This window comes from Conger conger, chromosome 7, assembly GCF_963514075.1.
Source record: "Conger conger chromosome 7, fConCon1.1, whole genome shotgun sequence".
Classification (NCBI taxonomy): Eukaryota; Metazoa; Chordata; class Actinopteri; order Anguilliformes; family Congridae; genus Conger; species Conger conger.
Window position 1 is genome coordinate 50,475,659 of NC_083766.1, and position 18,124 is coordinate 50,493,782.

At 42.4% G+C, this 18,124-nt stretch overlaps 3 protein-coding genes across 4 annotated transcripts; 1 reads left to right on the forward strand and 2 right to left on the reverse strand.

Moving 5' to 3' along the window:
* Positions 1-128: 128 nt before the first annotated feature.
* Positions 129-7,553, reverse strand: mdh2 (malate dehydrogenase 2, NAD (mitochondrial)). Its single transcript, XM_061249989.1, has 9 exons — positions 7,374-7,553; positions 5,075-5,243; positions 4,908-4,991; positions 4,439-4,548; positions 3,818-3,943; positions 3,537-3,614; positions 1,389-1,488; positions 939-1,090; positions 129-411 (listed from the first exon to the last, which is right to left on the reverse strand). The coding sequence occupies exons 1-9, from the start codon at positions 7,434-7,436 to the stop codon at positions 280-282; spliced, it is 1,014 nt and encodes a 337-aa protein (XP_061105973.1). The 5' UTR covers positions 7,437-7,553; the 3' UTR covers positions 129-279.
* A 1,225-nt stretch (positions 7,554-8,778) lies between these two features.
* On the forward strand, positions 8,779-13,894 carry ska2 (spindle and kinetochore associated complex subunit 2). 2 transcript variants are annotated; one of them, XM_061249047.1, is made up of 7 exons: positions 8,779-8,899; positions 11,463-11,552; positions 11,706-11,882; positions 12,027-12,101; positions 12,311-12,356; positions 12,608-12,749; positions 12,994-13,894. In XM_061249047.1, the coding sequence occupies exons 1-7, from the start codon at positions 8,867-8,869 to the stop codon at positions 13,121-13,123; spliced, it is 693 nt and encodes a 230-aa protein (XP_061105031.1). In that variant the 5' UTR covers positions 8,779-8,866; the 3' UTR covers positions 13,124-13,894. The 2 variants fall into 2 exon arrangements, with proteins under 2 accessions (XP_061105031.1, XP_061105029.1); XM_061249045.1 differs by having other exon boundaries at positions 8,793-8,899; positions 12,991-13,894.
* On the reverse strand, positions 13,637-18,101 carry LOC133133074 (inactive serine/threonine-protein kinase TEX14-like). The gene is made up of 6 exons (XM_061249048.1): positions 18,041-18,101; positions 17,192-17,276; positions 16,794-16,886; positions 16,533-16,621; positions 16,325-16,391; positions 13,637-14,763 (listed from the first exon to the last, which is right to left on the reverse strand). The coding sequence occupies exons 1-6, from the start codon at positions 18,045-18,047 to the stop codon at positions 14,691-14,693; spliced, it is 414 nt and encodes a 137-aa protein (XP_061105032.1). The 5' UTR covers positions 18,048-18,101; the 3' UTR covers positions 13,637-14,690.
* Between the last annotated feature and the right edge of the window lie 23 nt (positions 18,102-18,124).

Genomic DNA, 18,124 nt, shown 5'->3' on the forward strand with positions numbered 1-18,124 from the left:
GCAGGAGCTATACATTAACTCCGACATTGCAGAAATACCACACAGACTGGCAAAGTGCAAAAAGATCTCTCAAACACTGGCAAAAAAAAAAAAAGTTCACGGCTTAAAATGGGTTCTGAACAAGGAGATAAAACATAGACCGTTTATTTGTGATATCATTTACATTTCTGGACAGTAACAAAGACCTACAAGTGCTGTCAGCGGTCATGATTTGGAGTTGAATTCTGGGAGAGCTTGGTGCCCAACAAGTAACATAAATAATGAGGTTTCCTGGCCCTCTCATTTCATGTTCTGAGCAAAGTCCTCCCCTTTCTTGATGGAGCCCTTCAGTTCACCAGCAGCTTCGGCCACTAGCTTCTCCTCGAAGGCTGAAAGCTTGCCAAGGCCCAGATTCTTCTCAATTCCATTTTTCTGCAGGAGAGGAAATATAAAATTACGTGTGATTTACAGGTCATGAATGTAACCGTTTGTAGCCGGCTGTAAATTGTACCACCAAAATGACAATCATTCATCGTAACACAGAAGTCACACAGTAGATTAGGCTTATAAAACGTCAATCTCACTGGCACTCTGAAAAATGCACACTCAGTACAATATTATACATCAAATGGCAAATGGCAGGCATTTATATAGCGCCTTTATCCAAAGTGCTGTACAATTGATGCTTCTCCATTCACCCATTCATACACGCACTCACACACCGATGGCGATTGGCTGCCATGCAAGGCTCCGACCAGTCTGTCAGGAGCATTTGGGGGTTAGGTGTCTTGCTCAGGGACACTTCGACACAGCCCGGGCGGGGGATCGAACTGGCAACCCTCCGACTGCCAGACGACTGCTCTTACTGCCTGAGCCATGTCGCCCACATCAGTGATCGTTCCACTAGAGTACGCCCTGGTTTGTCCCCCAACATTCACCCAGAATAGTGCAGTACCTACCCCAAGGAGGAGAGGGGTGGAGAAATATTTGCAGTCGGTTTCCTCGGATCTAACGAAGGCGCACTCCACAACTCCCTCCTTGCCGTTCATGGCATCGAGCAGGGAGAAGGTGAACCTGGCCCCAGCGTAGGCCATGGAGAGCGTGGCAGAGCCTGAAAAAAAGAGCCTGAGGTAAGGGCTTTGCCCGCAACAAAGCACCAGGCTTCACACGTTAGCTCATAACTAAAACCTGGTTAAATGAGCTGGAAGCAATCAGATTGCGTCATTTTTAGAGGAACCAAACAGACTAACTACATTGCTTTTCCAGATGCTCCTTCTCTAGCACATCTGGGGTTGAGGTTAACATATCAATACATCTACATATCTATACATTTACCAACCAAACTGTGGAAGAAAAGAACCTATAGTTGAGCCAGTTTTTATGGTCCTCCCCTGGCTGGCCGGACTCACCTGCTCCTGCTTTGGCCTTCACCACCTCAGTGCCAGCCTCCTGGATGCGGCCTGTCAGGGCAGTAAGTGTGTCCTCTGGGAACTCCACTTTTGGCGTGCACTAGAAATGAGAATGGGGTACATTTCAAAAGTAGAAACCCTTCGCAAATAAGGCGACCCACCACTGGATTGAGGATCGTGGTCCAGCAATCAAAAGTCTAGAATCAAGACTAGATACTGAAAGCCGTCTTATACCTGCACTCAGGAAATGACTGAATGCTCCAGACTGATCAGAAACAGCTGAAAAGCAAACTGTCCAATTTTGTACTGGAGTACAAAACATCAATTGCACCACTGGCCAAACACTTAGACTGCATTGCATACAAAAGGTTGCAAAGTCAGTCAGTCACTTATTTCTGTAAGAATAATAAAGCGACACCACAATTTCTTTTCCAATTGCTTTTATCACATTGTTCAGTAATCTGTTCATTTCCCAAAGCATGAATTTCCAGTCCACAAAACTAAGAGTGCTTCATCATAAGTAGTAATGCAATACTGATCATAATAACTGTTCAGTTGCTGTGGATAAGAGCATCAGCTAAATGCCTAAAAAGTCAATGTGAAAGTGCATTATGTACCGTATCATGAACTGGGAATACATCAGCCCTTTCTTATTATTAGCTTGTATTACAGATTATTCTTCTACAGCCAGGTCTAGCACCGAAACAAAGAAACGTGGTTCTTGCATCGAGTGTCTTCTTTTTTCCAACCATTTAAAACCAGTGACCGTGAGCCAGGAACGGTTGAAATTAGACTAAACAAATCAGCCAGCACACATTCTGAGGCACAGTGAAAGACGAGATAACTCAATGACATCACAAACCCTTCAGGGTCACTTCAGATCACATTCAACAACAGGATCACGTATGCAAGAGTGGTTTCTCTTTTCAAAGTCAGGCCTGATTATACTTTCCACAGCTGTAGGCCAACCTACTCCACAAGAACCCCACCCAAACAAGATCACTAGAATAAACTACCCTTTTGTAAGAAATTAAACTGTCTGACAAGGAAAGCAGACTGAAAATCCTCCCTTTGCAGATCGTCAGGCTATCAAGATGGAAAGTCAATAGACTTTCGTAACAGACTGTAACAAGCTCTGTTGTAAGATAATTGCAATGATAATTACATTTATCACCATTTATCAGTGTGGTGATACTCCTTGCTTTATAAAGAGGCTAGCACCATGGTAAGATCAGTGAGGTGGAGGCGAGATTGGACACTCCACTCGTTACTTGCTTCTTGGGGTCTTCAGAGCCAGTTATATTTAAACTTGGCAAGACACTAAAGCCGCAAACACAATCTGTTAAGTATAGGCCATGATGTAGGAAATAACCTTCAACTCCTTTCAGATAGACGTCATCAGGTGTCACCATCAAGACCAGATCCACCACATTCAAGTCCTCACTTGTGGCACTTCCTCCCCACTACATCACAACAGGAAAATGTTTACGCTTCTTGTGCAACAAAGACCTTCTTGCAACATGGGAAAGTGAAGTGACAGTTACACCATGGACGCAAGACTTTGGATAACGCGACATTGGCTCAGGCGGTAAGGGCAGTCGCCTGCCAGTCGGGAGGGTTGCTGGTTCGATTCCCAACCTGGGTGTGTCAAAGTGTCCCTGAGCAAGACACCTAACCCCCAAAAACCCACCTGGATGGTGCCTTGCATGGCAGCCAATCACCGTTGGGTGTGTGAGTGTGTGTATGAATGGGTGAATGAGAAGCATCTCTTGTATAGCGCTTTGGATAAAGGCGTTATATAAATGCCGAGCATTTACCATTTAGGATTCTGTGACTTTAAATAGCATCCACTATATTTTATTGTTATTCAGCTTATTTTTGTGCAATTGTGCAAACCTGTGTCTCCAAGGTAGGTTGTAGGGTCATGGGGGTGATGAGGACTTTTTGGATAGATGGGAGAAACAGTAAAATATTACACCCATTTTCTCGTTTTGTAAGAGGAACCTCTGGTTCTTCTAAACTGTAACATGGAGGTTTGCAGAAATGCGTTTCATTGCATACCTAACTTAATGAATACACCTGCAGAGCCCTGTGTTTAAATGAGCGTTCATTTAAATGACTCATTAAACAGAAGCTCTGGAGTCTCACCTGTGAAATGAGAGGGATGATGGTCTTTCCGGCATGACCTCCAACCACTGGGACATTGACCCGTGCAGGATCCAGACCCTGGGCAAGAACACTGACCGTTAGCCCCCAACTTTCAATTTGACAATATACAGTGAAAACTATAAATATGCGGCGAATAACTGACTATATCTGGCTCTTAAACTTGTTAGACCATGTTAAGAAAATGGAAAGGTTCCACATGTTTACTGTATATATGCAACCATTCTGTTCTTTCCCCACAATAAACCATTATTTTTCCGTACCTTCAGCTCAGCGACAAAGGTGTTTGCTCGGACGATGTCCAATGTTGTGACTCCAAATACTCTGTTGGGGTTGTAAACGCCATGTTTCTTCAAAACCTCAGCTGTGATGGGAATTGTGGAGTTCACCTACAAATAAATCAACAACTTTCATGAGTGTAACAAAATACCCACATTGCAATATTGTTTAAAAAAAAAAAAAAAAAAAAAAAAAAACAGATGTAGCTAAAGGCATATAATTTAGCCAAATATGGCCAGAGGTGACTAAAATACCAGTCTACTGACAAGAGCTACTTGAGAGAAAAATGCAAATAGACACAACTCAATCAAGATGTAAACGCGCTGTATATTTAGCTCAGAAGAATTCAAACAATGCCTCAACTGAAAAAAAGCAATGGTGTACAGTTTCCTTGATATATTAATATAGTTCCACAAAGAAACGCAATACATTCTGCATGTGTGCATTAGGCATGCAGGTGACAGCGCAGATACTCCGCACTCGAATGTCAGCTTGCCAAAATCTGGGGAGGTTCAGAAAAGGCTACACTGAGCTAGGTAACATGAGACCAGAAGGTCAAACGGTTCTGGTCAGAAAGGTTGCGTGCTCAAGGCAGCCAGACTCACGGGATTGGCGATCACACAGATCATGGCCTCTGGGCAGAAGCGGGCACAGGCGTCGGCCAGGGTGGCCACGATGGTAGCGTTGGTGTTGAACAGGTCATCACGGGTCATGCCTTTAAAAACAAGTTAAGCATTCAACAACATATTCTACATTTGTTGCAACATGCACAATAAAGGACGGCAGCAGAAATTCCCTCCCCTTCACCCTCCTATGTTGTGACTGACAGCTACAGGTAAAATGGCACTCTCCTGCAAGTGTGTCATGTCGTTTAGTTCAGTCACAACAAACTAGGTGGGAAAAAAGAAATGCTGCCTGACTTCACTAGTATCAGAGGAGGCTATTGCAGTGGATTTCATAGATGTGGAATCCTACCAGGGTTTGGCATTGCTAATGACCAAAACTGGGGATAAAACGGAGGAAAGCACACAGGTTGTGGGATTGAGCAAAACACATAAAAATGAATCTACTCACCTGGTTTCCGGGGAACACCAGCGGGGATGACAACAATCTCGCAGCCTTTTAGCGCGGCCTCCAGCTGGTCTGCGCCGATGTGACCTGTCAGTGGGGGAAAAGATTTAGGGAGGGGGCACAGATTGGCATTACAGAACAGTTTGGCTTGACCTGCAGCGACTCCTCACCGGTGACATGGGCCCTGGTCTCGATGTGGCTGAGGTCAGCGGCCACTCCGGGAGTGTGAGCGATATCGTACAGGGAGAGCTGGCTGACCAGGGGGCTGTTCTTCAGCAGCAGGGACAGGGGCTGGCCAATGCCCCCAGCCGCACCCAGCACCGCCACTTTGGCATTGTTCTGAGGGGAAAGAAGAGACTGAAACATCTCCATACACTCGAGCAAAACCACCAATACACACAGTAAACAAAGCAAAGACACGAAAGCTTAATTCGACTCATGTCACTCTAGATATGTGCTAATCTTGGCAGCCACTCATAAATCCATTTAGCACTCAGGGTTCAGTCTTGCGTAAGGCTGCTTGTCTGTCTAGACCATTTTCAGGGGGTCTACCCACAGAACAGATCACATGATTAAGGATCAAATTTCAAATGGGAGACTATCAAATATTCTTTCAAGAAAAACTATTTTTTTCAATGTCTGCAAGTTAGCCCAACTAATTTCTCTAGATTAGATCTAGACTTCCTGAGCCCAACTGCTAGCAGCCTAATCACCACCCACAGAGGAAAGGTCACAACGCACAAGTATAATATTTTTGGATCTCTCCCTGTAACCAATCATGACTAAGAACCAATCATGGCCTGCAAGAGATTTAAATGCTTGAGCTGAGGACTTTTACAAGGCCTGAACTGAGGCATTCATTGCGAGTCGCTGGAGTATGTTAAAATTAAGCTTCTCTTAACTTTTCTTGTGGAAAATAAAGGTCGAGACTTAATTAGGCATAAGAAGAAACTAGCTCTTGGTAAACAGGTTCTGTATACAACCCGTTGCAGCACAATTAATTGCAACCAATGAACACAGCGTCAAGGTCAGTATAGCACCTTACGATATGTTAATGTTATTAGGACATGTTAAAACAGCCAATTAGTGGGTTATCCACTTTCAATAACATAGCGCATTTCCGAATACATCGACGCAAATTGAAGTAAAAAAACCCCAAAACAATTAACGTTAGTTGCCTCAAGTTACTCAATGAACCACAAATGTGGAGCCCTTCCACCTCTGACAAATATGATAGGTGCTACTGAAGACCTTTGTTGGCTAGCTCACGTTAGCCAACATTGCTATCGCAGTTTCAATGTCATGTCATGGTGTGTGCCACCAGTCATCCATTGAAACTCTAAAATCATTCAGTTTACAAACCGATCTTATTTATAACCAGCAGTCAACTGTGCGACTCGGGGAATAAATACATGTGACTATTGTAATTATTCAGCTTATTTACAATTACATGATTGACCCTGCATCACAAGTAATTTTGTTAGCGCTACGTTAGCTAAACATGCCAGTAGGAAAAAGGATTTACACGTGGGATAACGTTAGTTAACAGAAACAATCTAATAGAATTCGCACAAAGAACATTTGACTGTAACGTTAACGTTAGTAAGGGCTTGCTGCGTCCCCAACGTAGCTATCCTACTAACATGGAAGATAAAATGCTGAGTGACATTAGGCCATGTAAATAAATAAAAAAACACAAGACCATTTGGTGTAGAAAGCAAGTTGATAAGATGGAGTTATTGCCTGGTGTGGTGATGATAGTGAACAGCCAACAGAATGTTCGGATACCAAGAGAATTGGAAGGAATTAACGTTAGCACTAGATCTGGAAGGAATTAGCGATAGCAAACCCTTGCCAGTTAGCCACGTCCGCCCAATGTGTAACGTTAGTTAACTGTTACTACACCCATGACCCATAATTCTACCATGATCAAATTGCACAATAATAAAATGTATTAATCCAAGCCTACTGCAACCCTGCTTTTAACTAACAAGGCCATGCGTCGTAGCTAGCAAAGTTGCGTTAACGTTACAATCGGTGCTTTTCAAGCCTTAGCTACATGCCCGACCTCATACAACACTTTTTGCGAAGCATTCCCTTATCTGACACTGACAGTTGTCAATCTGTTCGGCTAACATTATAGTATAGAATTAGCCAAGAGGCAGGAAATGACCGCTAACTGGTTAACGTTGGGGGCCAGTTGGCGGACTACAAGTGCTATTCTTACCCGAGTGTAACTTTACCAAGTTAGCTATATAAATAGGCAATCATTATAGGTAGCTAGCCATATTATATTCAGGTGCCAAAAATTCGACTTCATAGTTCGCTGGCCCATTTCATCAATTAACCACTGCTAGTACAATCTAGTGCACTCGTTGGCACTAGAGCTAGCTAGATAACTAAGGTTAGCAGGGATACAACTTTTGTAGCACGAGCCTAGAGCTACAAATTGATCGTATGTCAAATTACCTGCGAGGATGTGGATAGGCTCCGGGTAATGTTAAAAGCTGGTCTTGCAACGCGGGAAAACATGGTGATGCTTTCAATCGGTTATCTTATTTTGTTATTTGTTGAATTGTCCCTTCAGAGTGACTCCAACGTCCTCTACTACGGTGCCCGGTCGAGAGAGAGCGCGTATGGTGCTACCTATCTTAACTGCCACGGACTGCCCATTCACTGGTCTTCGTTCTCTGTGATTGGACAAACTCGGTATATATCAAACTATGGTTGACTGAATGAATTGTCAGTCAATCACGTAGAACCCACAGTAATGCAATACGAATGTTCAATTTGTGGGATTTAATAATCTTCCGTTTTATGCACCCTTGGTACAGGAACTGCTGTTTTTATTGGTTTCTTAGTTCAGGTGGAGTACAATCCTACATCCCACCTCGTGAACATAGTAACGAATAAATATGCAACTAAACCAAATTAAATGCTTGTTTTAAGACGGTTCCAGAACTCCTCTCCCAAATGCTTTTACCTAGCTAGCTAGCAACAACTTTAACAGTTTAGATTCTCATTTTGATTGGTTTGGAAGTCTGCTGGACAGTTTCCTCCGAGTCGGCAGTGCGTCACAACCAATTCGCGTTGCATCTAGAATCCCGGTTTCCCCGAATTGATTATGCGACACAATAAGGTGTTCTGTGGACCTTCCTGGTGGTAGGAAACGTCTAAACCGTAAATCCGACACCACTTTGAAAGAAGGTTCAGTAGGCTATAGCAGGATGAAGATGAAGCTATTTCTGATGTTAGGATAAGCTGACCTTCAAGTGGTTTTGATATTACATCCATCATAATGTATATCCCTAGAATATCACGGCATGCAGTTACCCCTGGACTTTATAACTAATCATCATTTTATTTGAGTTGCAAATGACAATTTATAGACCTGGTTACTATTTTTACTTTATTATATTGATATCGTGATTAAAACCAATGGTCCCTCCTTTTGGAGGCCTCTTTTACAGCCATTCAAAGTTCAGACTCATAGGGCGGGAGGATGGCCATCAGTGTCCAATAAATGCACCCCAAAAGGCAAAACTAACGAATCAGAAATTACACTAGCAGATGACCCAATGAAAAAAGACACATTACGCGGTTTTGGCCAATTAGCCACTGCAAAGTCTCGCCCAATTGTGTTCATTCTTTCTTCAAGCAACGTTGTTAAAGCCAATCCATTGCATGTTTTCTGCACCTGGGGAACACTAAATTACCAATAGCAGGCACACAATTTTGCAAGCGTTTTCCAATTCATGTGTTAAAATGAGTTTGTCCAATCAGTGCTCAGAACGCCATTTTATGAGCTCCCTCTTTTCGAACGCCCATTTCCCCGACTGCCGAGTCTGCCAACTGGCCAATCCCCCACCACTATTCCTGACAGCTGGCCAATCGTAGCAGCTGTTACATTGGGAACCAGCTGTATATTTACGGGGCTGCCTGAGGAATGTAAACTATTCAACATGGAGACAGCAGTCAATAAGCTGGAGGCGATGGTAAGCTGCCGTTTTATCTTAAAATAAACACGAAAGATTAGTGATTGACTGGCCTGTTGTTATTTGCAACATGTCGCGAACAGCCGCTGCTCTGTTGTCAAAATTCACTCGTGCAAACAAGAGCTAGGGAATAGGTTATAGCAAATGGGAATCAGCTTCTCTTTTCCTGCCTTTCCCATCGCAAGACTTGCTAACTAGCGAGAGCTCGCTAGCTACCTAGCTGCTACGGTAGGTACGCGTTAGGATAAATTAAGTAAAATATTGGAAACGTAAACAAAACGTTGACGTACATTTCAGATGGCCAACGGATCTATCTAGCTAGCTAGGTAACAAACAAGGTAACGTATTGTGGCTATCTAGCTAGCTACCTTGTCTAGTAACACTATTCACAATGAGTGTGAATACGAGAACTGCGCGTGGAAGAGGCCGTGTCCGTGTCACCGAGACCGCGCGCGCTCCCGGTACGTGACCGTTAACGTTTAAAAAAAGTGGAGTTGCTTGTGAAGTTTCGCGCTCCGAATTGGAAACGTTAGCTTTCTTTTAGATGGCAAGGGATCGAAAAACCCAATGCCAGAATCGTCGCTGAATCGCAAAGTTCCACTTGAAGAAAAATACAAGTTGAAAACGAAGCCACCTTGTTAACTGTTGGCAATGCTACAAGTTGACAGATTTGGCATAAAAAAACACCCTGTGCAGTAGTTCATTTGGTTTCATTTATTTATTTATTTTGCACCTCGACAGCGATTGACATAACCCAAATGAGTTTCAAATTCCCAAGTCCACTATGTTTATTCCGGTAGCTAGCTAGATACTGACCTAACGTTAACGCCTTCGCGTCTTGCCTTGGTTTGCTAACAACTTCTGAGCTGTTGCTACTGTACCACTCTATTCCCCTTGATGTTCCCAGCTTTTCTATTATCAAGTATGTTTCGTATTCTAATCTTATTTTTTGGCCTGGAGGTGCAACGCCACAGAGGAACACGCCCTGGACGTTTTCTGTCTGTCCAGTGCCCCTTTTATGTTGTACTACTGGTACCCCTGTAATGAAAGCAGTGCAATGTTAAAAGGGCATTGGCCAGGTTTTGTTCCCAGGTAGTTCCAAATGGACCGTGATGCAGTGCAAAATTTGACCATGGACGCGCTGTTAGCAGCCGCTCTGACTTTATTGCACTACTGTATTGGACAGCTAGCAGTGCAATAGTATTGTCAAAGCGTCTGAAAGCGGCAAAACAACCATAAAAGTGCGAGAAGTCACACAGCTGGGGATTTAATTAAAAGGAAAGTTAAGATGTCACTAAACGCATGATCCTGCCAATGAGTAATATGACTGGTTTGAATATGCATTAAAATGAACTGTTCATGCTCGCCTTGCAAAAAACTCACACACAGGCCTCACACACCATTACATCACTTTAGGGGTGGGCTAGAGTTACCTAATACCTTCAGTTGTGAGCATTTGCACATTAACTCTAGCTTCAGGAATTATTCAGACCGCTTCACTTTTTGCACACTGTTGTAGATTTCATTTCAGATTGAAGAAATTTCCATTCTTGCCCATGAATCTACACTCAATAACCCATAATGACAGATTGAAAATGTACATTTTGAATTTTTTGGCAAATAAATTGTTTTCCTCGTGCTCGGAGTCCTTTAAATGGCGTTTGGCAAACTTCAAGCAGCCTTTTTTTTTTTTTTTGCGCTTCCGCACAGGTTGCCACCGGTGGACCCCAATCAAAGTGTAGACGCATCTGATGGAAAATTAATGGGTCTGAATACTTTCTGAAGCCACTGCATATAGAGCATATGTCCTGGAACTGTCAAATTCTAGCATTTGAAACGCATTCTAGGTCTGACACTTGATGTTCGAATAAAAGTTGCATGATATGGTGCTGAAATGAAATTACATGCTTGGCATTTTGAAAACGCTACAGGTTTCACCCGGTTGATATTTGATGGCCCCTCTTCACAATATCAAGAGGAATAATATTAAACTCTGCTCTACTAGTTGGGCTATATAGGTGATATTTTACAGGGCGGTGGATTGGTCCCAAGTCCTGGAACCCTATCAGTATTGTCTGCTGTCCACTTTGTTCAGAGTAGTGCAATATTGCTTATAGGGTTTCAGTGTTTGGGCAGTACTCAGACCCAGATGCCAACAAGCTCTCTGCCTACCATCTTGCTTAGATATCCACCCAGGAATCGGAGGAGACCCCCATCAGATCCAAGAACTGGTTTCATTTTTACACCGTAACTTCAGTTTTAATAAAAATGATTAATTCCCATAATTATTTTTGGTGTTTTATCAACTGTTAATGTCCATCTGTATCATGTGGAACATTACTGTCCCTCAGCTTCAGAAAAAACGTATTTCTCACAGACAAAAAACAAAACAAAACACAGGAGCTACTCTTGGTGTTCAAGAGAAACGGGCTATTACACTTGCCTTGTTTATCATGAATTTGAGAGAACGTTCATTAATGGTAACCACTTGCTGTCTGCTGCATAGAGGGACAGTGTGACAGAGGTGAGGCTTGCTGTGTGTTCAGCAGACTCCTCTTTTCAGTTCCAGAAAGCGGAAGCTGACCTGGAGTACATCGAGAAACAGCTGAAATTTGAATGCATGACCAATGTTCCTGAGAATGGAGGAGCAGAGGTGAGTCTGTTCATGTCAGAGCCCTTTGCACTCCCTGAACTTGAATAGCCCTGAATGTTGAGCGCTATTGCTATAGATGGGTTCTCTAAGTTAGCCTATACTACTCTGTTTCCTCTTAAACATCCACGGCCTGTACGGTTTACTTTTGTGCAGGAGAATCCAGTGAAGCTTCTGGAAAATCTGTCAGCCATCAAAGTTCGACACAAGGCCCTGTGCACACAGATGGAGCAGATTTCAGTTGAGCAGAAGCAGTCTGTGGAGTCCATCAAAGGCTACCTCAACACTACAATGCAACTTGTACAGGAGCTTCAGCAGACTGCAGACACTGAGGTACATGCCTCAACAACCTGCTAAACCCCTCTAATGCTGAAGAGACTTGGATCATGGGTGCCCCCATTGTTTCAAGTTTTTTGTTTTTTTTGTGAAAGTGTTACCTGCAGGTAGATATACAAACCCTGAAACTGTTTTATTTAGGTTCCACCTTTAACCGAGAAGGAAAAGGAAGCTGCAGAGGTTCTTGGCTTATCAATCCCTCAGCACATGGCAGAGGTGAGGCCATCAATCCTTTGCTTTTGCCTTTAAGGAACGTACAAGTCAATACAAGAACATGAATACATTCTCATTAACATTTTACAAAAAAAAAAGCTTGTTTCATGAAAAGTTGACGTACTGTTTTTGTGCAACCATCTCTGTTATAGAGGTGAAATTTTGGATGCTGAGAGAATTCAGATTTCATCCCATGTTCTTGTCTTGCTCAGAATTCACCTGCCTTGACACATCAGCCTGCCCCCGTGCAGTCACAGGGTAAGTAATTGTGCAAAATCTCATACCTCAACAGGGTTTATTTTGATATCATGTCTGCTTGCAAAAGCCTCCATCTCGATGTGGAATTGAGCCACTGCAATCTGGCATTAAATTCAGAATTTCTCTCACCCGGTAGATGGTGCTATTGTGCCACGTTCTCCATTTCTGTAAAGCAGATGAGTAGAATGGCAATACTCAGAACTAGCAGGAGGCATGATGGGAGAGCCGTGGTGTTTGTGGTCATTTTACAGACGTGAAGACGACCAAGTTTGTGGAGCTGAGCGAAGCTGACTTTGAGGCAGTGCCGCTCAGACTGCGGTCCAACACCAAGCTGGCCGACCTGAACGCGCTCTACAAGCAGCTGGTTGAGCACTTCGCAGCCAAGAAGAACAGGTCTGCCCAGTTCTGCACATGCATTGACATGACCCCCCCCCCCCCCCCCGTAAAGGGAACCGATCGTGTTTCAGCCTTGTATATTTGCATGGGCAGACATTTCCATTTCCCCCCTTTTAAAAAAATTAAATAAAACGCAATATATATCCACAGGCTGCATGTACAGATAAAAGTACAATGTTTGTAAATGATTTTGCCAAACCTGGCATGTTCTCTGGTTTACCTGTGAATATCTCTCCAGCAGGCCCCTCAGCCTGCAGCAGATGAAGAAGATGAACGTGAACACAAACGAAGCCACGCTGAAAACTCTTCAGCACCTCTCTGTCATCGAGCTGGACAAGAAGGGATTCGCTCGTCTGGCGGAGAGAGACTGAGAGACGGGTTCAGGGATTCCTAAAGACTGCAGAAACGGGGAAACGGTATGTTGCATGGGCAATGCATGGTCTGCTCCGGTGACGATGACTGATTTGACCAGCAACTTCCTCCCCTGTCCCATAGTGGACAAGTACAGTACGTTTTTCCTCATTTGCAATTATCCTGAAGTCTCAGGTCTAATCATTTTGACGACAAAGAAAAGGTAAGCATTCCAGGGAGGATTCAAGTCCAGTGAATGTTAGAAACATTTATTCAGCTGCACTGTAACCATGAAAACCATACTTGCTGTGGAAGAGGTGATATTTGCACTTAAAAAAAAACAAAGAATAAAAGATTGACACCATCCGAGACTATTTCTTTGCCAAGAAAGCATAGGAAATGGTCAAACATTCTTAATTCGCAAAATCAAGACCAGTATCATTTGCAATCAAAGTTAATCATTTTACTTGAAGAAAGTCTTCACAGTTCATCTATGGCACAGTCAAAAAGGCTGAAACCTTTAGCCTGCCTTTTAATGTTACATATCCTTCATATTGTACTTAACAATAATGGAACAGCATTTTAACTGGAAGTAATTTGAAAAGCAACATTCATTTATAAGGACTGTATGCCTAGTCATCTATTGTCTTGTAAAATGTATTCATATGTGCTCCTATAATTTTAAAATGTCATTTTGAAATATGGTTATGTAAGGTTTAAACTTGTTAAACAACATTCTTGAGTTCAATGCAATTGAAAATTGTTACAATAAAAATCTGAGAGAACTGCCACTATTTTTATCATCCACTGTGTTTATCACAATGTTTTACTTGACAAAAGCTCTACATTTCACAATTGGAATAAAATGCAATGAATGGGGTGACAACATTAAAAACAAACTTTGCAAGAAACACTAAAATGAACTCTTGTACAAATCTCATTTAACATTTCATCAAGAATAATAACGGTTGCAAGGAAATTATTTTTACAACACTAGACATTTAGAAATCCAAGACACTCAAGTATGCATGCCACTGCATTAAATTGCAAAGTGAGCTTTTCACAAAAATGAACTTGGGGGAGAATACGTGAACCCATCTGCTTCCTGTATTACTCCATCCATGAGGTGCTGGTGTCCGCAAGAACATCCAGAAAAAGTGAAGAAAAAAAAACCACACACTCTGTACAGATAATGAGACTGACCTTAGATGCAAAAAATTGTTATTCATACAGAGTAAAGGGAACAAATAATGCACGTTCTGGCATTTTCATCAGGTTCATTCTGCAAATATGAAATATATTGGCATACACACAAAACACTGACATTCAACACAAAAATGTTACAATTTGGTGAGTAACATTAAAATTTCTCAACATTTGGTCTTTTCATTAAGACATACTGTATAAGATACAGGAAAAGTCTAAAACATTGCCACTCATTTGACAGAACAGATGTGACAAGAAATAGGTTCAATATGCAGTGTTGTTAAAAGTAAATTCACATTTTATGAATAGGGAGTGAGCTGCCATTGAGGGTCTCTTGTAATCTGCAAAGTCTGGTAATTGTTCACCCCTGAAGGAAGTTGGTCATTTGTCCAACACTTGGTCTGACTCACTCGGATTCACTCTCTTATGGGGTGTCTGCTCCAGGACAATAACTCTATAATGGCAGGAAAAAGCAGAGATCAGTGCTGCTTTACTGTCCTGTTAGGACACACATGACATGTCATTACCATTCTTGTCACTTGATTAATTGGGGGCACGTGGTTGATTTGTCCACTCACGCATTAACACTTAGTCGTGTGAGTGTCAGGGTGGGCGGCAGGGTATTTTTGGGAATTGGGCTATCCACTTGACTTCGCAATTATTATTTAAATCCCTTGAATGGGAGAACGACGGTACACAGTACTAACGAAGGAGATACCATAGCCTAATTATGAAACTCAAAACGACTCAAAAGTGACCATATGATCTTCCCCCATATTAATTGTACAGTATAAGTGTGGCCGCATCTTAAATTGAGCTTTTCTGCCGACTGGAATAGGGTTTAAATTCAGTTTAAGGAATAGTAAGTTTGATATGCAGTAATCTAGCATTATGACTAAAAAATGCAGAATAGACTGAACTATTTTGAGCATGGCAACTGACACTTATACAGATTCAAAAACAAAATGGTGCATCATTCTCTCCTCTCAACTGTGCAAAATGGTGCATCGTTCTCTCCTCTCACAACTGTGCAAAATGGTGCACTCATTCTCTCCTCTCACAACTGTGCTGTGCCTTCAGGAGATTCACTCTTCATTTCCTCACCGGGAAAGCAATCTAGTATTTAGGACATCTTTTCAACAAGCACGGCCCTCGTACTTTCCAGGACTTAAACTCGTTATGAATTACTGGGTTATTCCCTCAGGACCATGTTTTTATAGGGTATTTTGGGATTCCCTGTTGACCCTTAAAATGCGAGCAGTAAAAGCATACGTCATATGTTTTTTTGTGGGGGGTTTTTTCAGTGTAAAAATGTTAAAATTCTTAACAAACAATTTGATGTTTGGAATTCTTATCAGATTTTTACTACATTCACATCTCCTTGTGGAACTTACTGATTTCCCCCATATGCGTAGTGTAAGCATGGATCAAACGCATGCGATTTGATCGAGTGGTATAATTTCCTTAGTTTGTTTCTTCAAAATAACAGCTCCGATTTGATAATCTCGCAAAGGCAAAAATAAACATATGGCTTGCTAAACAGCAGCTAAAATTGGTCTTCCTTCACTTGGAACCTCCCTATTCCCAGCATGACCGGATCAGTGATGGAATCCCTCCAGAATTCATACAGCAGTCTTAGTGCTGGGATTCATGGTGCCAGACGCAGTACTCAGAAGTGATTGACTGCAGCTGCCAATTCAAATCTTTATCAAGATAAAATATGATAATTGTGTAATTAACTACAGCACATACCCTAGACGACACGTACTGTGAAATGGCTTCCTCAGTGTATGCATGCAGCTACTGTATTATGTATTATTATGAATTATGGAAAACGGCAGCTGGTCTGTAAAGAGAAGGACAGCGTGCTCCTCTGCATGTCATGAATTTGGCTACTCCAGATTAGTGGTTAGAATAGAAATGGAAAAGTCTTAATATGGAAAGATATGGAAATAATATACTTCAAAAGGAGAAGTAAAATGGGTGAGTGAATATAGGGCTGAAGGGCACAGTACCTATGAGGCTGGCTCCAGGACTCATGGTTCACTGCCTCTACCTTCTCTTCCTGATGCTCCAAGGAGTCTGTGGGAGAAGTATAAGTCTGATATTTCAAACAAGATAATAGCAGTACTACATAAGCACTAAGAGTTAAGAGATGCGGTGCAAGGTTTATTAAGTTATAACTATGTTAGACCAGCAGTTTGTTCTAAGAGTGTCACTTACTTTTGGAAGAGGAGTCCTCCTTCCGCTCTGCAATGACTGCCTCCACAGTGTCCCCTGCCAGGTGAGTGGTCTCAGTCCTCAATCCGTCCCTGTCAGAACTAAAAAACGGTCACCAAGGCAATGCAGGAACCCCACACAACTGCATGCACTCTCCCCAGATTACTCTCTTACTACTCTGCTGTTTAAACCCCATGAGACAAAATGGCTCCTAGTGGAAGTATCCAGTGAAAGCGTTGATGAAATCACAGGCTGGCCACTCACTGTGCCCTGGACGGCTCTATGGCTCCTGGGATCTCCATGAATCTTTGGCCAGCGGCCATTTCCAGCAGGTCTTCATCCAGTGTGGAGTGAGCTCTGTGCAGGGGGTCAAATGTAATTCGCCGCTTGCTCATTTGCATCTCGGAACTACAAGCACTTGCTAACAGGGTCGCGTTAGCTCAGTAACGATTCAGTACATTATCTGAAATTGAATTCGAAAACCAATAACATTCCATCAGGATTTTTCAACGGACAAGTTGTCTGAATTGTAACGGGATTAACCCCACCAAGTAGGAAACCCTGGTGTAAAATCCAGCTATCACCAGCTTGAAATACAAGCTACCAGCTGTTTGAAAACCTAACCTAAGGTTAGCTGGTGTGTCACAAGCAGCAGGGTGTACCTCAGGGTATCCTCCATTATGGCTTGATCATCTTGACATGGAATCCTCTTCTGGTCTTCCTCTTTCTTTCTTTCAGAGTTGGGACCTAAACATAGTAAACTGAATTAGTCAGCACACGCTCAGTGCTTACAACTACCTCTTTCTGACCTCGCTCAAGTTAAATAACATTGAGTGCTGTGTAGACCGGAGAATTGTACTGCAATATGCCCAATGAATACTTATTTTAACCGAGCTGTACAGTAATCCTCCAAACACTGCATGAATACATCATGATTAATATGGATACTGTGCCTCATTTTGCAATGTATATGAGATTATAGATTTTGGATATAGATGATCATATATGGATTTGTCCCAGAGGTAAGAAATAGTACAATTATAATCATGATCATAATCCAAATATAATAATTTATTCTGATAATAGAGTGCATAAATAGAGTGCAGTATATTGTGCACTATATTGGCTACAATGCTGAACCAATACAGCATGTAAGTAGTCAACAATCCAGGAAAATGAGGGCATGCAACCAGCTGATGAAATCCAAATTTAAGCTCAAAACATTTGCGAGTTCTTCATTGGTGAGGTCAATGGTGTGTGAAGCAACTGGATGTACAAGCAGAACACAACCCCCACTATAAACCCTCTCTTTCCAACCCCCCAGACTACAGATGCGTCTGGCGTCTTAGTGAGCCTTTAATAAAATAGGGGGAACACTATCAAATGCACGTGATCTGTGAAAAACAAATCCGAGCAGATCCCACTGAAGCTGCAGGCAGGGAAACAAATGCAAGGTCGATGGTGTCGAGGTCGGATACCAAATCCTTCTCCCTGTTCAGGACCGCCCTCACCCAACATCTCTCTGTCCGCTGTCTCTCCTTCACCAGGCGTTGTCCTCTCTTCTGCTGAAACTCCCAATCCTGTGCAGAAAAACC